Source organism: Triturus cristatus, chromosome 3_1 (genome assembly GCF_964204655.1).
Source record: "Triturus cristatus chromosome 3_1, aTriCri1.1, whole genome shotgun sequence".
Taxonomy (NCBI): domain Eukaryota; kingdom Metazoa; phylum Chordata; class Amphibia; order Caudata; family Salamandridae; genus Triturus; species Triturus cristatus.
In genome coordinates, this window is record NC_140583.1 from 864,938,549 (window position 1) to 864,961,752 (window position 23,204).

The 23,204-nt window shown below is 45.9% G+C and overlaps 1 protein-coding gene across 4 annotated transcripts in view; it reads right to left on the reverse strand.

Annotated features, from left to right (window-relative positions):
* DCAF17 (DDB1 and CUL4 associated factor 17) overlaps window positions 1-23,204 on the reverse strand; it is a 443,011-nt gene that overhangs the window by 135,968 nt on the left and 283,839 nt on the right. For all 4 annotated transcript variants that reach the window (XR_014978925.1, XM_085645323.1, XM_085645321.1 and 1 more), the window contains exon 12: window positions 1,309-1,396. Coding sequence is in view for 3 of the 4 variants with exons in the window: in XM_085645323.1 (XP_085501449.1) it covers window positions 1,309-1,396 (88 nt within the window). In the remaining variant the exon portion in view is untranslated. The remainder of the gene's footprint in view (window positions 1-1,308; window positions 1,397-23,204) is intronic.

Below are 23,204 nucleotides of genomic sequence, written 5' to 3' on the forward strand. Positions count from 1 at the left end.
ACTTTTAAAATATAATCCTTGAAACTCAATGGAAGAACTTTAACACCCTAACAAGATTAGATTCCAGAATCACTGCAAAATATACAAAGCCAATATCAAGATGGCAAGGACAGTGTAATAAGCCAATAACATCTCAAAAGCAACATTCTCGTCAAAGGAACTGCGTAATGCACCTCGGCCAGCTTCAGCCTCTCAAGATCTATGCAATACATTGGCAAACAACTACATCTTTAAAGCCAAGAATCTAGAAAACTAGCTCTAAAACAAATCACATGCAAATCTCTATCTCAGACACCCTTTACTCAAGAACCCATCAAGCCCCTCTCTCCCAGTGATGTCACAGGGTCCGGAATAACTGACACTACATATGTGTGATGGCCAGACGTGTGCACATCAAAAATATTTAACCGCATCGCTGCTCATGACGGAACCACTCCGTCATGAGCCACGGGCGCCGTGTGCTCATGACGGAGTGGTTCCGTCATGCTGCGGCCGTTGGCGGCCGCTCCGCCCACGCGGCGCTGATTCCCCGCCTGTGCGGGCGAATAGCGCAAGTGGGCGGAGTCGTGACGGAACCACTCCGTCATGAGCACAGCGCGCATGTGGCTCATGACGGAGTGGTTCCGTCACGAGCATGGCGGCGCCGCGCTGCCCCCAAACCCCGCGGCAAAATTCGTGCCGCGGCAAAGGGGTTAACAACATCCTTCTCATGACCTCTGCTGATCTCCCAGCCCAAGCCATCATCCATGAATTCTTAACATCCGGCAAGACCCCAGTGATCTTAAGAGTCCATGCATTAAACCATCCTGAACAACACAAAGCTTCAGCCCCTCAAGCTCATCCAACCAATCTCCAATGGATTTTTCACATGCCAACTAACAGCCTTCAACCAGATCAACTAGATACCTGCCTTTTATTAAGGCAACAGCCTCTCTTCTAGCAACCAAACATATTTTACCCTGAGAGAGGCACTGATTGCCATCTGGAATGACCTTAAGACAGCCCAGCTCTGGCACATGCATATGGCAACAACGAGGATAAAGAAAAACCACCTTGAATTCCAAAGAGCTGTAAAGACCTGGCTGACATATAATTATCTCAGGTGCAGGCCAGACTGGATGAAGATGGCACAAAAATGCCACTCTTCTAACATTTTGCCAATTATGAAATATCAAAACAGTGTAGCCTCTTTCTTGATCACCAATGCCTTGAAGAGCTATGGAAATTCTAAAATACAATTCAGTACAATGCTGTGGTATTATGCAACCACAACTAACACAACTGTGTATATGGTTTACCATTCCTTACCTTGTTCTCTCTGTTGGCTACAATGACAAAATCTTCAATAATCTGATGCTGATGGCTAATATTCTGGATTTCCTTCAGCCTCAAAACACTATAATAAAATATACATGAAAAAAGCTTTTATATTGACAACTTATGAAGCCTACCATCAAAACAGGTAAAATGTCATACCTTCCTCATTACCAACCCCAATTACATTGCAGCCTACTGAAGTTAGAAGAAATATATTATACAGCTATTTAAAAGGCCTGGCACCATGTACATAGGGATGCATCCTATGAGAGCAGACTCTCTTAAACGTGCTGGTGAGTACAGTCATTTGTTCACTTTGTAAGCAAGGAGCCAATCTGTGTTTTTTAATTCTTTCTGAGGAGCTTGTGGGAGGGTGTTAATATTATGAGTGGGTTGTGGATTTGGAGTGATAATATTTGCATTAAGGCAACTTCATTATACTTCTTCATCTTGACCTTGCAAATGTTTAAACCTGTGGGAAAAATATAAAGCAAAGAACACAAACAGTGGAAAAGCCAATAGGTCTGGTGTTGACACCAGATGCTGCCATTGCAGCATTTGCAGGACCGGCAGTGAGGGCGGAGGGGGCTAAAAACAGCCTCATTTTCTGTGCTCACAGGAAATTTTGCAAAAAGGGAGGTATCCTAAAAAGCTGAGAAACTCAACTTTCTAGCAATATCTCTCATCCTAAAAAGCTCCAGATGATCATAGTGGGATTTGATAGTGAGGTTCTTCCACTAGACACCAGGGATTTTTTTTGTAGGGTGAGCAGCTGCTAGGGCTAGGAAGGACCTGTGCTCCTCCCAACCCCCCAATATTTTCAGAGTTTCTGCTCCTCTGGGGGCAAATGTGGTTCTTTACCCTCAAGGTCCTCCCCCAGGAAGGGCAGAAATCCATATAAACACTAGGGAGAATCGTAAAGAAACAAATCAATCAGTTGGACATAGTAATCTTTTAAGTACTTTTCAATGTAAACTCGTTTTCCTTTATCCTATGTGGTAAAATGTATTTTCAGTAGCATTTTCAGAAATCTCAGGGTTTTGTATGTTTCACTAGGTGGTGGCTGGCTTAGGGCCCAAAGTTCACAGCTAGCCACCTTGCAAAAACAAATTGATGGTTTTGAGTGGAAAAATGCAGTTTGTCCATGGTGTGTTTTGTGCCCTTTACTGTTGCAGGCAGTAGGGCCACCCTCACAAGTGGGGTACCGTTTTTATCGGAGATGTGAGTGAACACTAGGCAGTAGGAAATTTGTGGATCCCTACAGATATCAGAACATTTCCTCACCAAAGATTGAGGTTTGCAAGGGATTCTGGGTAAAATAGCCTTGAGCGGTCTACGCAAGCCACACCAACCTGGACTCCCCAGCGTGTCTAGTTGTTAGAAATGTCTGGGTTTGGTAGGTTTCCCTGGGTGGCGGCTGAGCCCATGCCCAAAATCCACAACTACCCACATTGCAAGAAATGGGCAGTCTTGAGAGGACACATTTGATCTTCCGGTGTTGAGTTTTGGGCGATTTCGTGTTCCGGGCCCTATGACCAACCACCTAAGTGGGGTACCGTTTTTATTGGGAGACATGTGGTAGCACAGAATAGAACAACATTTGTTATTTCCAACTGGATTTCTCTGCAAGTGTGGCTTACAAATGTGAGCAAGTGCTTATGAAAGATGACATTTTGCAAAATTTCCTCTGAAACACATGATATTATGGATACTAAGGATAACCATAAATTCAAAGCTGTATAAGATGCAACGGTTCCTAAATTCAGTAATTTGTGTACAGTTCATAAATACGTAGGTTTCCTTAATTCCCATTTTTCATTCATTATATATTACCACATGAATTGCTGTATAGTCTGTACACAATGAAAAATAATTTTACGGTGCTGCTCCGTTGCTGGCTACATGTATCACATGGTTTTTGAGAACATACAAATCTTATATTTCCCTGCTACAAGAAAGGTCTTTCGGACATAATGGTATATTGCTTTTTCAAATCTGCCAACATAACAAAAAATGACAGATAGATATACTGTCACAAAGGTTTTTTTTCCTACTCTTTTGCATTTTTTTTTTCAACAATGTGTTTCTTAGGAAACACCTTAAGTGAGGTACACAAATGACACCATGCTGAATTCAGAATTTTCTCTACTTTTCAGAAATGTATAGCTTTCTAGGATCATTCGTTTCTCACCTGTTTCAACCACAAACTGCAAGCAGATTGAAACCGCAAAAATAGGATATAGGAACTCCCTCTTGAAAAAATGCAAACACTGTGATAAAAAGATTTTGTTTATGCAATGCCACTTGTTTTTGAAAGCTGGAAAAATGATGATACTAGCACAACAAACAAACGTTATGAAGGTGTAAGGGCAAACTATCACAAAACATTCAAAAAGGGCTTAGCACAGGGTCTAGTGAAGGGGAAGGTTGCAGTGGTGAGTGGGGGCAGTGTGGAGCCCTAACAGTCAACTGTTTAAAAGATTGGAGCCCATGTGTGCAGATGCATGAGCACGCACGCGTGGCCACTTTAGATGCGTTTTCTAAAATAATGATTTATATGTGTGGTGCACACATGATGAGACATGAGTAGCATGGTAGCAGTGTTGGGGGCAGCTGGCTGTAGGACCTACACCCAGGTAAAAAATTGTTGATTAAAAACCAAAACATTTAGTGAAAGTCACATCTTTTATATTTTATTTTTTACTCAAAAGGCACACATTACTACAGTAGTGATCTGGACTATTTTTGTGTGGATCTGCACATTTTGCACTGGCAGAATGCTATCAATAACAGCGCAGTTACCCAATGCGTGACCTGAGCTGGCCCATTACGCCATGCTATATGCTGTATTGGGTGGAAGAAAATTGTGAATGACAGCAACAGACCAATGGGTGAAGACGACTAGCTAAAGGCCCCTGTAAATAGGTATATTAATATACAATTTCAGAAAAATCGAAAGGTCTTAGTTAAAGCCATGCCCAATAAAAGAAGCTACAGAACCTTCTGACAAACTGCACCTAACGTTGGATGAAACCTAAAAAACTAATGTCTGATGCCCTCTTCCCTGCCCAAATATATTAGTTTCGTTTAAGTGTGCTCGAACACCAAATTGAGGGTCTATCCCACATACAGGAAGCAGTGGGGGTGCACGATAATATGCACCAACAACAGCGGTGTTAACCCCGGCTTATATAGCATCGCTACAGTGGATTGTAGATCATGAAGCACCGATTGGTTCTAGGTAAATCATACAGAGTGCTTTACATTGAAGTGTCCAGGATCACCTCAGGAAGAGGGCATGTGTTGAACAAAGTGGAGAAAAACCTTTCCTCTTTTAAGTGGAAACAAATGTGGAGAAATGTGAGAACAAACGTGGGATCAATGTTTTAGACCATCTTGATGGCATAGAACATTGTATCGTTCTGAGATGAATATGGCTTAAAGAATGATATGAGATTTTCAAGATAGAATCTTCTTATCACCAAAGACTAAGTGTTCCAACGATTTCTGCTTTAGTCTGGCCAGGATCAGATACAACTGCAGGATGCCTGACACAAGGGGGTGCGGTGTATTAGGTCTTTGGGGTGGCACCTGATAACCTTTGTGAAATTGGAGAAGAATTCTCCAGGTATGGAATGCTCCTGTTGGGCAAATGGTCACTATTTTGGTCGTAAAGAAGTCCACCTATTTCACAAATTCAGAAAGAAGCCCAAAATGTTATATGGCATTGTCAGCAGAGCAACTGAACAAGCTGCTATGCTTTGGCTTTAACTTATGTATACTGGTGAAGAATTTCTGGCATCCAAAGCATCATCTAGATTTTTAAGAGTGGCCAAAGTGGTCAAAGCCTAGCTTATCAGGAACACGTTGCTCAAGATGAGCGATGGTAAGGAAAGGTGCCCCACCAGTCAATGTGCTGTCAGAAACCAGATTACATCATGCCACCTGTTAGAAATGGGGGTCGCTAGTTGGCAGAGGTAGGTACCTTTGACCAAGTAGGGGCCCTTGCTTCTAGTCAGGGTAAGGGGGATACACTCCCAAATAACCCCTGCTCACCCCCTTGGCAGCTTGGCACGAGCAGACAGGCTTATCTAAGAGGCAGTGTGTAAAGCATTTGTGAACACATACAGTAAAACAGTGAAAATACTACAAATGTACACCACACCAGTTTGGAAAAATAAGTAATCTTTACTAAACTTAACACAAGAACAAACTGCAAAAATCCACAATACTGTAATTAAAAATAAGTCTTTAAACTGGCAGAAATAGCTTAGTTCAATGTAGACGGTAAAAGCGACATTTTACTCTCAAAGTACCTTGGATGCATTACACAAAACAAACAAAAGGGTCGCATGGAAGGTGATGCGTTGTTTCCTTGCTTCAGGGGAGGTGATGCGTCGGTTCCTTACTGCAGGGGAGGTGATGCGTCGGTTCCTTACCGGAAAGGAGGTGATGCATCGGTTTCAAACTGCGTTCCGGTTATGATGCGACAAGATGGCGCCTCCATGCGATGCGACAAAATGTCGTCTTTGATGCGATGCGACAACGTGGATGTGATGCGTGCATGCCCGACGGCCGTGTGGCGAATCAGTAGACTCTTAAGCCCCGACAGGCCCTGCGACACGCTTCTCCGGTGATGCGAAGGCAACCTCTGCGGCGGCGACACACTTCTCCAGTGATGCGACACGCTTTGTCGGTGTTGTAACGGCGACACGCTTCTTCGGCGATGCGACGGCAACTGCTGCGGCGGCGATACACTTCTTCCTCGTTGCATTGCGCTTCCAGCTCCCAGCGACACGCAGTCTTCAGAGGGCCCAAAACAACAGCAGGCACCTCACTGCAGGTAGAATTCCGAGCAAGGAAATTCAGGGGGAGCTGGTGGTGAAGTCTTTGTGTCCCTGAGACTTCAGTACAGGAGGCAAGCTCAAATTCAAGCCCTTGGAGATCTTCCTCATGATAGTAAAAGTTCACCCAAAGTTCCTTTTCTCCTTTCCTTGGCAATAAAGTAACCACTGCAGGCCAACCCCAAACAGCATCAGCACAGGGGCAGTAATCTTCCTTCGGCTTCTCCAGTTCTTCTCCTTGGCAAGGGGTTCGTTTTGTTTCCCAGAAGTGAGCTAAAGTTCTGGGGTCTGGGCTCCAATATTTATACTGCAAACCTTTTTGTCCTCTGAAGGCAGAGGTTGTCTGTGCCCAGCCAAAACCAGCTCCGTCCTCCCTGGTGCAGCTTCCTGGCAGGAGGTGTAGACAGCATTGTTGAAAGCAGACCTGGCCCGGGTAGCTGAAAGGAAAACTCCTCCCCCTACTCTCTATTCTATGAAGGCTCAGGTCAGTGAAAGGAAATCTCCTCCCCCTACTCTCTATTCAATGCAGGTCCTATTCAGCCCAGCCCTGACCCATCAGACTGCTGGAGCCAAGGCCATCTCCAGCCCCCTGTCACTCACAAACCAGACATGGAATACATAAACCTAGCAGAGGCATGCTCAATGTTAAGGCAAAAAAAATACCTACTTTCTAAAAGTGGTATTTTCAAACACAGAATGTAAAAATCACCCACACTAAAAGATGTATTTTAACATTCTGAGTTCAGGCATATTAAACTTTATTTTCCTATCTTGGTCCTAGGGTCAGTTAGGATTTTAAGATGTTATAATCAAACTGCCCATTCTGGGCTACGGGAACAGATAGCCTTGCAATAGTGAAAAACGAAATTGGCTGTAATTCCCTATCAGGACATGCCACACACATCAGGGCATGTCCTACCTTTCACATACAATGCACCCTGCCCTTGGGCCTACCTTAGGGGTCACTAACATGTAGAAAAGGGAAGGTTTAGGGACTGGCCAAGTTGACATGGCAATCCCAGACTGCACACAAGCTCTGCAGTGGCAGGCCTGAGCTACACATTACAAGCTGCTTCTGTGGGTGGCACAACCAGTGCTGAAAGCCCACGAGCAGCATTTGATTTACAGGCCCTGGGCACTGTACTAGGGTCTGACAAGTAAATCAAATAAGCCAATCATGGATTCACTAATCCATTACAACAATTTACAATAGGGAGCACTTGCACTTTGGCACTGAACAGCAGTGGCAAAGTGCCCAAAGCATCTAGACCAACAAAACAGGTCAGAGGAGGAAGGCAAAATGTTCAGGGATGACCCTGCAAAAAGTGCAAAGTCAAACACCACCCATAAATTACCACCTGTAAATCACATAGATCAATATTTTGTCCATGACTACAAACCTCACTTCTTCCATGTACAGGAATTCCCTCCTCTGAAGGAAGAAAGTTTGTTCCAATGAAGAAGATAATGAATGAATGAAAAAGAGACCAGGCAAGGAAAAGCTGGAGTAGCCAGAATGACAGAGCACACAATGCTGTTCTTGATCATCTCCAGGACTCTTGGAATCAGAGGGGTCAGTATAAAGGCATACAGGAATACTTGTCTACAGTCTAGCATCAGGACATTCCCACCAAGATGTAAGCTCCCTTTCCATCCAGGAATTGAAACACTTGCACCTGAAGGTTTATTGGGTTGCAAAAGCATCCATGGTTGAACACCCCCATGCCCAAGTGCTTGAATAAGTCAAAGGCCTTCTTGGTGAAGTTCCCACTAGTGGGTGACAGAAGACACCTGTTCAGGCTTTCTGATTTCTGTTTATTGAAAATCAGCAAGAATATGGCCTGATGACCACTTTTACAGTTCCACTGCCAGGAAGCAGAATATTTGGGGAACGTATGTGCCCTTGCTTCCTTCTATGGAAGAGATACGTGGTATTGGCCATGTGGACCATCATTACCCACCACCTTTCTTGACGAGATGATCCTTGGATGCATTTGGAAGTAGTACTGCTTAATTGGGTGCAAATCCTTACGTTCACCAGCATTGACATTGGGATCTCTGTCTAGGTCCTGCTGGAGGGATCAGGATCAGACCCTGAAAGGCCGTGCACCAATAGTGCCAGAGAAGATGGGGCTGTTTGAAAATGCATTTGCAGCAGGTCAGTATGTGCAAGAGACAGACTATTCTGTCAAGGGAGCACAACTGAGTCTACTGAGATCTTGTGAACAGCCATATATGAATGAATCAGAGTTTATTTTAGTTAAATGGAATGGACCTTGATTTATAAAAAAAAACATTTGGGTGACGTTTGCTGTGAAACTCAACCCTCCTAACTTTCAACATTATGCAGGAAACAGTCTCTATCCAAATTGCTAGTGGGGGCTAGAGTAAATTCAGAAATGGCTCTGGTTTGTTTCTGTAGATAGCAGAGTGATGACCAACTAAGTGGAACCTTACCATCCTCCTCATAAAATTCATGACTGACTCACTAAGTCCAAATGCCCAGGACTGGACTCCAGACATACAAGAATGGGTTTGAATTGAAGATGGACATTAGCATGGTGGCAAGCAGGGCAGCCCAAACAAACTCTAGCTGAATGGATGCAATGCATCTATACTGACTTTGCCAGTGCAGGCCTAGATCTGCACCAGAGACTCTAGTGCAAGTTTCTGTTCCTCCAGGTTCAAGTGCAAGAGCAAAGAGAGCAATGTCACACAGCCCTGAATCGAGTCCTGTTTCGGTAGTGAGGTAGCTAACACTACTATTTTGACAGGTGATGAACCCAAGAAGAGGACTCATCCAGAGCTGTTGCCTCTCAAAGTCATTGCTTCTTCTTTTCCCTTCTATGTTTCAGGGAGGCCCTCCACCATCTGAATCTGCACACTATCTTACAACAAGGGCTCTTGCTCACCAGCTTGGTGGACTTCTCCCTCCCAACAAGCCATGAGTGAACGCTAAGCTGGACCACAGGAATTAGGAGGAATCTAGATGGGATTTTGTCTAGTTACACTGGATGTGCAGCACAGGGTACCCACAGAAGTAGCTAGTGACTACTCCAGTGTGCAATCTATTCCAGTCATTGGAGTGAATTCAGACAGGATCCGCTAACATGCTGCAAAGGAAAGGTGCTTAACTTCATGGTTCAACAAGTCGGCAGCAACAGACATAGAAGGTGAGATGGTCTCGATCCCTGGGTGAAATGCAAATTTGGACATTCATGCCCAAACAGGAAGTGAGACTCTACCTAAATAAGCCACAGAGCCTCTGGTGAGGGAGAGTATATAATCTTTGAATAATGATACAATCTGAATATTCCCAAGGCCTCAAACTTGATTGAGAAACTTTTTTCAGCAATACCTCTGTTCACCGGTAGGTGATGTTGTGCGACTCTGAACTGACGCCTGTTCCTTTCCATAAGTGGCATATGGACCTATACAGGAGCAACTGTTGAACGTTTATGTCAGTTGCTTTCAAGGCTGTCCACATCTCAAACTAAACACACCGCCCAAAAAATTTGTTGTGACCAGAATGCAGATCCATAAATTAGCGATTTTAGTGATCAATTGAACTCAAATCACCAAACGGGGTTGAGGGAAGGGCCAGTAAGGAATCGGCAGTTAGAGTCTCAAACAGAAAGAGCGCTATCGAAGGTCAGTAACTTGTTCGTCTGACAGAAACTTCTAATTGCAGATTCCTCACCTTTTGAACAGATACAAGAGCAGTATCTATTGGGAGGTGGGCCTGTGAATTGGCTCAAAACAAAAAGAATTGTCGAACCGAGCAGGCGAAATGCCCCTCTCAGCAGACCTGGCTGTCCAAGCAGTAGTGCTTCATGAATGTATGGAATGACGCCCACGTAGCCGCCTTACAGATGTCCAGAACAGGAACTCTACATGTCAACACTGTGGTATACTTTATCAGACTATGTTCTACCAGACTTTGCTTATGATGTACTGTACTTTCAAAATACAAATGCTAATAAAAATGACTTTACAAAAAAAAAAAAGAAAACACTGTAGCCCTGGTGGAATGAGCTTGCATTCGTTCCGGAGGCAACGTTATGGCCAATATGTAGCAGATCTTTATGCAGAGTGAGATCCAGTGGGAGATGGTTCTTTGATGTACAGCCCTGCCTTTTTTGCACCAGCGAACCCCACAAAAAGCAGTTCTTCTACCCGGTGTTCTGTGGTACAACTGATATAAAAGCTAAGTGCTCTTTTTGGGTCCAAGCATTGGGAGTCTTACCTCCTTGAAGGGGTGAGGCGAAGCATAAAACTTTGACAGGGAGAAGGTTTGATAGAAGCAGAACTTTCTACAACTTTCAGCAAGATGGATGCTTGCATTTGCAAAAACAGTCTGTCTAGGAAGAAGGTGGTATACGGTGGGTTAACACAGAGAGCCTGAAGCTCACTCACTTACCGCATGTCGCACAGAGCTTGATAGGACGTACCTGGGAGCCGGGTACAGCGGGAACGATGTGGAGAGTGTTTACCCTATCCCCTTAGAGGTGCCATTCAAGCGTGCTCAGTTAACACGGCTTAGCTACCACCTCCACGGGGAAAGGGAAAAAAGGGAGAAATAAACCCAAACGAAAATAAATCAGCAGTGGCGCATCAATGGCAGGGGCAGTCTTCACGAGGTAGCCCTTCAGCCCTCTGTGTTTCACCATTGAGCCCTGTGTGTGGAACACAAAACAACAATCAATCACTCTAGCGCACGGTATGCACCACCCGCCTCTAATCCCCCATATGGGAGCAGACTTACAGAGGCTGCGCACGCACTTCCCACAGCAATCCAGACACAACAGACATCAAAGGTAGTGGGACAACAGAAGTACTTAGCTCTGGATATCCGATGTCGAGCTCTTCTCCCAAGACAGACCGGTCTCGAGAATTGTTACCCGGGCACTGCCGAGGAGGAATCTGCAAATAATCCACGGTAGGCGGAAAGAAAGGCCTGTCCGGACCGGACAAGCGTAGGCGCGTTTCACAGCGCACTCAAAGGGCTGCAGGCGAAGAATGTGAGGGCTCTTACGGAGCTAGTAGTTCTTCGGCTCGGAGGGAAGAGTCTTTAGGGGGCGCATGCCCACAGAGAGTCCTCCTGTGCGGCCGCGTCTCGCAACAAAGTATCTCTCCTTTGATGTCAAAACTCGGGACAGTGGCAGAGCTTGATACCGGCACTGGTATCACCGAAGCAAGCAGGACGCTCGTAGAGGCAGGCAAAGTATTTGATACCGGCAATGGTATCTCCGAAGCGAGCAGGACGCTCGTAGAGGCAGGCAAAGTAGTTGATACCGGCAATGGTATCTCCGAAGCGAGCAGGACGCTCGTAGAGGCAGGCAAAGTAGTTGATACCGGCAATGGTATCACCGAAGCGAGCAGGACGCTCGTAGAGGCTTACTTGAAAGTCTTCCAAGGAATCTTCGTTGTGGCAAGCCCCGTCCTTCGCGGGGGCGGAGCTTAAATAGTCCTATCAGGGGCTGTTCCCGTATCATGGGACCGGTAGTTCTTTTCCCTAGTTTTCTGGGAAAGGTAGTTTACCGTCCCCATACACACTCATACTTACGCCGTGTGCCTCCCTAATTGCGCCCCCGCACCCGCTTCATGACACCGCACAAATGCGATGGTAACAAGGAACACCATCTTGAAGGTGAGAAGCCAAAAAGGAAAGCTGTGAAATGGCTCAAAGAGAGTATACATGAAATATGTGAGGACCAAGTAAGGGTCCCACTGTGGCACGACAAAGGGAGGGGGAGGAAACAAGTGTTCAAGGCCTTAAAAAAACACTTTAGTTGAGGATTTAAAAAATGGGGGCAGGTCCGGCAACTGTAGAAAGGTCAAAAGAGCCAAAAGGTACTCTTTAACTGTGTCCAAAGGAAAGCTTTTCCCAGCGAGAGACAAAACAAACAGAGCACTAGATAACTTGGACTAGAGGAGGGCAATCTGGTGTGTGCTGCACCAAAACATAAATCTGACCCAAAGGAGCTTATACAGTTCTTATTGTGGGATTCCTGGCCTGCAAGATGGCATCTCCCACCTCTGGAGGAAGATCGAAGGTGTTCAGATGTCACCCCTCAATCTTCAAGCATCAAGGTGGAGAATGCAAAGACATGGGTGCAGAACCATGCTACAGCAGGTCCTCCTGGAGAGGCAGCCAGATTGAAGGACAGATGCTCAAGCTCAGGATACCATACTCTCTGTGCCCAATCTGGTGCCACTAGCATCACTTATGCCCAGTAGGTCCTAATCTTCTTCAGAACTCATGGCAGAAGCAGTATCGGCAGGAAGGCATACAAGAGTCCTGAGTTTCACTCTAGGTGGAACGTGTCTCATAGTGAAAGACACCTTGGTGGCTCCAAAGCGCAGACCTGCTGACATTGACCTTACTCAGTGGTGGCAAACAGATTGAGCCAAGGTTTTCCCCATTTGCGGAAGAAACCTTGCTTCACTCTCAGGTGTGACTTGCACTCGTGATCCGTTAGGCGTCAACGGTGCAGTTTATCTGCCCTGGCATTCAAACATCCTGCCAGGTTGTACACCCCCAGGAAGCTTCCTTTTTGGCCCACCCACTGCCAGAGGCGTAGTGCCGCCTGGCACAGGGCCAAGGACCTATTCCGCCATGATTGTTGCAATACCATCTAGCAGTGGTTTTGTCCTTAAGCACTAGGAGCAGCCTCCCCTTGATGGATGGAAGGAAGGCTCTTAGCGCCAAGTAGATAGCCTGCAGCTCCACGAGGCTGATTTGGAGATTGGCCTCCGCCGGAGACTAGAGACCTCTGAACCTCAAAACTCCCAAGTAGCGCCCCAACCCAGAAGTGATGCATCGGTATCCACTGTCAGCTCTGGGTTGGGCAGGGAGAGGGGTCTGCTACTGACCTAATCTTGGTCCATTAACCACCACTGCATGTCTTTCGCACTCTCCTCTGGCTTGTGGATGGAGTCTGAGAAGGTGCATTCCTCTCAGGTGGAGTGCTAAGGAATGAGTTCAGTCTGAGGTGGCTGGATGATGTCTGAACCAGCAGACTCTCTGAAGTAGAAGGCTGGAGTAAAAAATCAGAATCCCTGGGAGCGGGTCTGTGCCATCTTGCCACCAGGAGGCAAGATCCTGACACATCAGTATATCTGTGAGAGCCTCATCAAAACTGAGTAGAAGTTCCTGGGTGGTGGCTGCGGTGTTGAGGACTTCCGTCAATATGTTGGAATTGGCCTCCTGCACGGGCAGTGTTAAATGAAGAACTTCTGCTGCCCTTCTTATGACAGTGGCAAAAAAAAGCAGATTATTCAGGGGCTACAGGGTTTGGGGAATTCAAGCCAATATCACAGGAGGTGTCCAAACCATTTGCTTCTTGTTAGACCTCAAAAATATTAGGTTCTTCATAAATGTCATTACCGTCAACATCATCATAACATTGTTCTGGGTCTGAGAAACTGTAATAGCATTGTTTAGGGATGGGTAGAGCTTCCGAATCAGATAAAAACTATGGGATCTGGTACGTCACTCCTGGAGTCGTGTCTCAGGCCTGTGATGGGGGTCTCAGCATCACAGAGGAAGTAGGACGTTGCGCCGGGGTGAGAGCCAGGGCTGACATTGGGTAGAGGTCAAGTGGAGTAGACAACTGGAGGATGGATCCACCAATACCTCGAATCCTTGAAACCCAAAGACGCTCAAGTGGGATTCGGTGGAGTACCAAAAATGACTGCTACGGCCTCCTTTAGACACTGCATTTCATCTGCTGTGGCTGTCCACTGAGGCAGGATTTCGACTGCAGCCACTTCAAAAGTCCACTCCGCTGAGCAGACCTGAGGCTGAGAGGTATCTGGGGCATCATGCAACTCGGAGCTGTGTTTAGACTTCTTGTATTTCTTGTGCGACTTATGTGACTTACCTGAACCCTTAGATCTCAATGTGGAGCGGTCACGAGATCGGCCTCAGGAATGTCTACACTCTTGAGTTCTGCAACGTGAACTTGAGTTTATGGACTCTAAATGCTTTTTTGTTCATTTTTAGGTCTCGCCTGACCCAGCGCTTGCGCTGGTCTAGCAAGACTTTAAGTAAGGGCTTCAAAAAATGCTACCGCCGGCCACCGCTTGCAGTGCATGTGCGCGGGCTTGAGCAGAGGCGCCATATGGCGTGATTACTGCTGCGCGCGCACCACTCGCATGCTTCCCCCGCAATCACTTTCGCTTTAGCCCCGCAGCTAATGCTTGTTTATAGTAAACATCTGGCCGGAGTGCTTAAGAGCACTTTACAACAGAAACAGTTTACGTTACACCTTTTTTGATTGGCACTTTTTAAAGTGTGTTTGCATTTCGTGTCCTCGGCGAAGTGCTGATCTTATCTCTGTTAGTGGTGTGAAATCTCCTGTTTATATCCTGGAGGATGCCCCAATCCGTGACCGTCTTCCCCCTTGCGTGCAGTCCAGTTTCACTGATTGTGCATTGTTGTGCATTCACCCACTACAACCGTTTACTTTGTATGTTTAATGATTCTATTTTTATTTTTAGCCACGCACCTTATAAGAGTGCACGGTACTGTACGATCGTCCTACCTGCCGCCGCCCATTTCCTACCGCCCCCACTCCTGCAGTTTTGCTCCACTGTCATTCCCCCCAACACCCCCGCCATCTGTTCTCGCCCTCACCCACCCCTCCACCCTCCTCTGCTCTGCATTGTTTTTTCTCCTCACCCCCTTCTGTTAGCCGATGTACCTCATTCCTCCTCCCGCTTGCTGTTCTCACACCCCGGCCTCTTTTTTAAAGACTTATTGTATCACTTTCAAATACCAAATAAACATATCAGTATATTGACAATTTTCGAATTTGGATATATAGTTTGATCTATGTCAACCTGCAATTCAAGAATAAAATATTCGGAAGGCTGATACACTGAATATACTGAATAGATGGGTTGCATTTGGCACTCTAAACTGCTTGACAACTCGAGAGACCAACAGCAAGTGGCACATGGTACCACCAACAGCAAATATGTCACAACAATTTTCAGAAGCACTCCAAAGAAGAAATCCCATTCAACATAGCAAAAACACAATTTCTCCACAAATGTTGTGACAAACATACTTAATAACTTTGTACTTGGGGCAAAACACTGAGGAAAACAATATAGTGATAACATGGGTAGATTGCTTGACTTAGACTCAGCCACTGATAACTACTCTGACGTGAACTGCATGAAGTCCTCCCCGAATGGGAGCACACGCAATCCCAGACTGGTTTCAGACTATTGGACCTCATAAATAGGGTGCAGATTGATTCGTTCAGCACCGTGAGCAAGGGCCTCATACCTAGGCATACCAGTCACACAGAGCAAAAAATTAACCGGTGGGATTCTTGAATTCATCTTAGCCCCTGGTAATTACTCTGGGCTGCCATCTAGTCCATCAGGTTTTTGCCCACCATGCCACCTCAGATGCAGCCATATACAAATCAGCCTTGGCCCTGCTTCAATAGTAACAGTCCAGTCCAACTGCCAGTGGCTGAGATTAATTGAAACATTCCATCCTTCACCTTGTTTATTGCAGTTGACGGCCTAAGTACAGCATGTTTGCTCAAATGGGTGCCCTTGCTCACTGTGCCACAGAACTCAAACAAACTGCACCTCACAGACAAAGCTAAAGTAGGTCAAATATGATCTGGGGTTGCATGTGCTTGCATCTGGAGGGGACCTTGCATGGCATTTCAGGCTGGGCTGTTCACATAGCAGGCAGGAACATTGACTTGCATATGGCAGGTCCCCTTCTAGAGTGGCACAGTGCGTGAAAACCGGTGGCCTGTAATGCCTCGTTTGCCAGTGGCAGATCAATTTAAGCATTCCATCAAAAAAACATCACGTCTGTTGCAGTTAAAAAAAAATAATACTCTGGATTCTGGCTTAGTCATAACAAAGCGATCACATGTGAAGTAGCAGTTGGACATGATTGGTTAATTTAGTAATGCAATCAAAGCCTTGGGTTTGTTCGTGGTGAAATACGCAGAAGTCTATCTTATGGTGGAAACTGTTTATAAGCCTCTAGTGTGTTAATAGTGCTTGCGGCCTACAAATTCTTCAGTCAATGCAATGATTTCCTTTACCGTAATATTGTTAAAATAAATCAGTCCAAGTTATCAAGAAATCCACATACTTTAGCACTTGATTTTACCAGTTGATAAATCCCGTGAGTGCACATTTATTCTGTCATGTTTCAGGTGCATCTTTCTGTTTGTGTAAATCCATGCAAATAACTTTTTCCCTTGCCAAATGCCAACTACAGGATCCATCAATGTAATCTTTCTACTGGCCATGGCTCCGAACATGCCCAAGAGAGATTTTATTTTGGCATGCAGAGATTAGTCACATCTTTGTCACTTGCAGTGGGCCAAGCAGGCTAATCTTTGCCACCGAAAAAGTCAAAACTTCACCTGCCTTTGCCAAAGATGGTTTTCCTAACTTTGCCAGTGAACTTTATGTTTAAATCCTTTTATTAGGTGATCAGTACAAAAACAGCAGTATGATATCCCAGTATAGTAAACCTCAAACCAAAAATTCCAGATCAAAGCATCTAGCAGACTGTAAACTTCAGCACACCTTTTCCATATAAATTCTAATCACGGTTTCAATCCACAGCACAGACACAACCTACCTGGAGTAGATGAAAAGGAATAACGGTTGAGGAGAAAGATTGAAAAAATAGACTTTGATCAATTCACTATCAAATCATCATCACCACCTTCAAAAGAATCGGTCCCATCCAATACCCTCTAGAAGGAAGGAGAACTTCAGTCCCATCCCCTACAATCAACATCTGGAGTATAGTTTTAGTTGCCGGGATAGGTCTCAGCACCACGTTCTGTTAGTGCTGCAGTGTTTATTCTAGAGCCAATGCGGTGCAGTTTTGCTTCAGGATTGGGAAACACATATGTCTTTGCTTTATCATAGACTCAGAGCCTCTCTGGGAGCCACAGAGAGGCCGCCAGTCCAAGAGTGCTCTTTGTTAATTGTTTTCAGGTCATGTCTGATGCGTCTCCTTTTGGCCTTACAAAGTTCCCCAAAAAATATGTACCTTGGTGTCACTCACCACTATCTTGGAATTTCTAGACGCCGCTCTGGTAACGTGGTCTGTGCCTTGCTTTAGCTTACTATACCAGTACTCTCCCCATGGCCTGCCAAATATTTGGTGGCTAAATGGGAAGCTTTTAGGATTAGCAATGATGCCATTGCAATGTATCTCGCATTTGCGAGAGTTTGAGCTATTGGCATTGTAAATAACAATGCCTTTTATTTATGTGTTGGTTTTTAAAACATATAAATAAAAGGCATTGTCATTTACAATGCCAATAGCTCAAACTCCTGTAAATGTGAGACCTATTGCATTGCAAATGCTTGTTTGACTTTGTGTTGTACGAGGTGCTGAGGCACCAGAGACAGATGTTGTGGGTGTCTGTCACCAATATCTGTCGGCAACGTCACAATACTACTTGGAACCTGTTGTTTAATGGTCCTTAGCTGCACGCTGCATAATGGAAAAAAGTATGTCAAAAACAGCAGTGCTAGCTCTGGATCAGCGCCTGGAGGAGCTAGAAGAAAGGAACTGACGTCAGTGCATGGAAGTGGCGTTTATAGGAGGCCTCAATGTCATATTGAAGCAGACGGATTCCACGCAGAGCCGCACAACTCCACCAGTCATCAAGCGAGAAAATAGCTAAAATGTTTCTAGATTCGGTCTGGTGCCTGGGGAAAATACACATGGTGAGGAATCTGAGGTTAGACGTCTCTAGCAGAAGGTTACCTACTAATGAAGCATTGATATGATTAAATAAAACCTCTGAATTATAGTTACAACAAAAAGAAAAACAGTTACTGGGAACACTATAAATGACCTAGTAAGTGACCTGCAGGTTATAACTGGCCCCATCAATGAGGAGACGGGGGCGATAACCTCCTGGAACATAAAGGTATAAGGGCATACATGGCATGCTCCATGACAAGAGATTTAGGAGATGGGTAGCAAGGGAACCACTCAGACTAACAACCCCTTTGTTAAACCACATAAGAGCCCATACACAGGGCATGTCTAGGAATAAGCAATTGTTATTGGGGAAAGGTGACAGAGATGTCCAACATTAGGGGGATGGGCAGTGCGAAAAGCATTGCAGGATGGTGTTGGTAGGTGAGACGTTGGGGGATTGGAGCAGAAAAAGATTCCACACATTATTTATCTTTTTGTTTTCAAAAGCATACTTATAGAGGTAATCACAACAGAGCCAACAAAACCTTAAGATCTTAACTGGGACTGTAAAGGGCATGGGGAACAAAAGAAAAAGAGGGTCAATGTATCAATTCCTCTGGAGGAAGGGGCCAGACCTGGTACTCCCGCAGAAGGCAAATCGAATGGGACTTCATGATCGCCATGCTGCAAAAGATGGGCAAAACTCAACTTCTTAAGTTGGCTAAAAATGCTATAGTATAAACCAACTGCTTTTGTTAATACCAACTCTGTACTATTAGAAGAATTAATTATCTACCGTTCAACCTAGCAGGGCTGGCCGCTAACCCTACTATGGGGCACCCCAACAACGGAACTGCTGGCCTATTGGGTATGGGTAGCAGCTTCAAATGGAAGGGAGTTAGTACTCAAGAGTGTTGTAATATGCAGATGGTATTATGCTGTATCTAAATGAACTAGAGATGTCAATCACTTAATCACTAGACATTATTTGTATGTACGGCAAATACACAGTTTACAGAATTAACTGGTCCAAAAAAACATTATACTCAATAACTCAATGGGTTTGTAGGGATACTTGCCAGTGCCCACTGAGAATGAATACAAAGAGCTTTAAATACCTCAGAATATACCATGACTTAGACAAGAAAGAAAGCCACAGGAGAAACATACAGGTAGAGCTGGATCGTTTCAAGGTTGATGTAGCCCATTGAAGAAGACTCTTCCATCACGGCTGGCACAGGAAGCAATATATAAGATGATGACATCAGGTGGGGGGACACCTGAGGGCCCTGCCTCTGATCGGGAAAGTGCCTCGAATGTCCCCGGTTAAGCTCTATAAAAGTGTATACCACTGAGGCATCAACCTCCCTAGAATCCCAAAATATTATTGGACTGCATAAACAGTGATGCTCAATGACTGGATATATATATATACTGCAAGACAATCCCGCCTACAGCCTGGATAGAATGAAACTAGACAAGAAAGGATATTTAACACTAATATATGGCAAGATTCCCTCACCAACCCTATCAGATCCCACACAAAAGATGGGCCTGCCATGGAAGGCTAGCCTGTAGATGAATGGGTAACAGGGCAAATTAACAGAAGAATCTAAACTATGGGGTTGTACTGACCTAAAGGAAATGGGATGAATGTCTAATTTTCAAAAATGGGATTTAATAGTGATATCCAAATTGGGGGATTTCTAGGAGAAAGATAAAACCATCTGAGCAACTGAGGGGGTTTTTGTTACATGACTCACAATATTTTAAATATCTCCAGGCACAACTTGTCCTGAGGGTTCAGCAAAACCAACTGAAAGTGATCCAGGACATCTCTCTACTTGAAACTAGGATCGTAACAGAACCACAAGCAAAGAAAGCAGCATCACTGATCTACAAGACCTTGACCGATAACTGAACCTGAAGAGATGCAGAGAGTTACGCAAATATTGGGAGGATGATATCGATCATCTAAAGGGTCAGGGAAAGGGATGCCCTGTGAGGAAGGTATTAAGGCTGGGTTCCACCTGGTACAATGTAAAATATTACACCTTATCTACTACACTAAATAAAGAGTTAGAAAGAATGGATACTTCCAGTCAGATCTATGCTTACGTTATTGAGAGATGGAAGGTAGCTTTTATCATACTGGGTGGAAACGTCCCAATTTGCTAAATTCTGGAGCACAGTTAGTAAACAACTGAATGAGGTTGCAGAAATAAACAAAGCTTGGGACACAAAGACCATGCTGTTGGGAATATGGGGGAGGGACATTCACTACCTAAATATAAAAGACTGTTATGCAACACAGGGAGAGTGGTCGCCAGATGAAATATAATGGGACTGGGGCAGAAAAATTACTCCAGGGTATGAAGACTGGCTCACAGACAAGGACCGGTGCAGAGCTGCAGAAAAGCAAATATAGGAGCAGAGCTTGTCTGTAAAAGTACCAAAGGATTTGAGAACCGTTGAGTGAAATGTTCAACTTTTAATGACATTGTTAGTAATGCATATGTAATCCCCAGTCTATCAGGACAGACTGGCATCCTCGACTGGTATACATCAGTGGTGGCTCCTCCAGGATGGCCGAGGAGCGTAGCCCCACAGCTTTCTCGCAGTGCGAGATTTTTTATTCCTTTGCCCACTCCTGAGTGCGCATTGACTGGTCGGCCCGCCCAAACCGGTAATGCACACTTTCCCTTTCTCAATGCAGGGTGCATTGCAGCCTGCATGGAGAACATGCCCTCCTCTCCAGCCCCTGAATGAGCGTTGTACGGCGCTCAGACCAATCACAATGCTGCATTGCAGCATTGTGATTGGCTTAGGGGAGGGAGCCTGGCTTCTCGTTCCTGTCAGGAGCAGGAACAGAGAAGACGCGGGATCCACCATTGAAGTACTTTTTTTTTTATTATTATGACCCCCCCTGCGGGGGACCCCACTCCCCCAACCAACTCTCTTTCCCTCTCCCCTCGCATCCGCCACCCCACCCGCGAACCATGCTAGCCGCAACTGGTGTATATTGTGGGTCAAAGATAGATCCTACACTGAGGATTGCAACAAAAGCGATAAATAAGTAGCCCATTCCATATGGATGATTAAGGATGGTGGCGACACAAAGACACAGGTTTTGTTTATGGTTAATACTGTGTAGGTATCTTACTGAAATCAGTGGTTTAGCTTAGTCAGAGAAATTGGGGAGATTTAAACTTTTGATTTTCCAACAATTATGCTGGTATCTAATGTTAAAATACATTATACAAGGAGGGAGCATGAGGGTGCTTAAGGGGGAGTGAAAAGGGAGAGGTATGTAGATTGGTAGGATTACTAAGTAAGAAAATACAAGATTTTGTCAAAATAACCAACCAACTAAAAATAACAAACATTTTTTTAAGATTTTCAAAACAGAGAGAAGAACAATGTGTGTGCGTTTTTGTGTGTGTATATGTAAAAATCCCTGGTGAAATCCGAAAGACACCACCATACCCGACTGAAAGTACTTGTACCCAACTATTTATCAGAAAATATATTTATTGGGGGGGTGTATCACACCAAACACCCCCTTCCTCAAACTACGCCCGTGACCAAAATGTCAATTGATAAAACTCTCTGTAATTATTTGATTTTATTATAGTAACAATGCATATGTTCCTTAAGAAAATCAACAAAACTGTCAAAAAATCCATGTACATAAATTTACATTTCGAATTTCTAACTGGGAAGATATGTACAGAAGTGGCAGAATGTCTTGGGACCGGTGATAGAGAGAAAGGACACACAATGTTTCCCAGAAGAGAAGTAAAGGTAGTTTCTTTTACAATCAAATTCAGTGTGTGGTTGTCTGAAGTATGGTTTCTGGTGGTAGCAGGCCTATTGGCTAAAATATCAGAACATAGTGTGAATGGAGAATGACAGATTACATATTCTGATTAGGGGTGGGCAGAGAACTCCGCTCCACCGGTGGAGCGGACTTAGCCAGCCATCTCCGCTCCCCGGCCCCTGCTTCTGAAAGCAGCCAGGCCGGGGAGAGCCTCACTGGGCCCTGATGGACCCACGTCCCCAGCGCCCGGACCCTCCGATGGCTTGCAGGACCGGGGGGCTCCCCTCACCCCGGGGCCCGCCGGATGGAGCTCCAGCCTCGGACCCGGTCCCAGCTTCCGAACCCTAGCCAAGCCGGGAGATCCTTCATGGGCCCCAGTGGACCCCCGTCTCCAGCGCCCAGACCCTCGGCTGGCTTGCAGGACGGGGGGCTCCCGCACCCCAGGGTCTGCCGGACGTAGCTCGAGCCCCGGGCCCGATCCCAGCTTCCGAACCCTAGCCAGGCCGGGGAGAGCCTCCCCGGGCACCAATGGACCCCCGTCCCCAGCGCCTGGACCCTCGGCTGGCTTGCCGGACAGGCGGCTCCCACACCCCGGGCCCCAGTCCCAGCTTCTGAGCCCTAGCCAGGCAGGGGAGAGGAGAGCCTCCCCAGGCCCCGGTGGACCCCCGTCACCAGCGCCCGGACCCTCGGCTAGTTTGCAGGATGGGGGACTCCCGCACCCTGGGTCCCACCAGACTGAGCTCAAGCCCCGGGCCCGGTCCCAGCTTCCGAGCCCTAGCCAGGCCGAGGAGAGCCTCCCCAGGCCCCGTGGACCCCCATCCCCAGCGCCCAGACCCTCGGCTGGAACCAAGGAGGGTTTAGCCCAGGCCACGTCCTCTCCCCGCCGGCCTACCTGGGGAACCCATTTTCCTAGACTATTAAGCCCTCACGTAGTGGTGGCTTACAGAACCCTGGGGAAGGACAAAAGTAGGAGGTAGACCATCCGGCCATCTGGTCACCCAGCCCGCAGGGCCATCTGGTCACCAGACCTGCATGGCCATCTGGTCGCCCGGCCCGTGGGGCCATCTGGTCGCCTGGCCCGTGGGGCCATCTGGTCACCCAGCCCACAGGGCCATCTGGTCATCCAGCCAGGCAACCAGATGGCGGGGGACGACCTAGCGCCCAAATTAAATGAAATGAAATGAAAATTGGTTTTTGTAGAGCGCGTGTTTGCCTTGGCGTCTTAGCGCTTACTGCCATTACATCCAGATCAGAGAAACTTATGATTTTGTGGGGATACATGTAAATAGCCACGTTTTTAGTCCCTTTCTAAACTTTAGTAGATCACTTTGCATTCTAAGATGCAACGGCATAGTGTTCCAGAATTTAGGAGCCAGGTGACGAAAACTTCTGCCACCCCACTTCAAAGTCCTTACTTTTGGCACCACAAGCAGGTGGGCTGACGCAGAACGTAGACTTCTCAGTGGGGTATACTGTTTGCAGTATTGACCTATCTGCGACG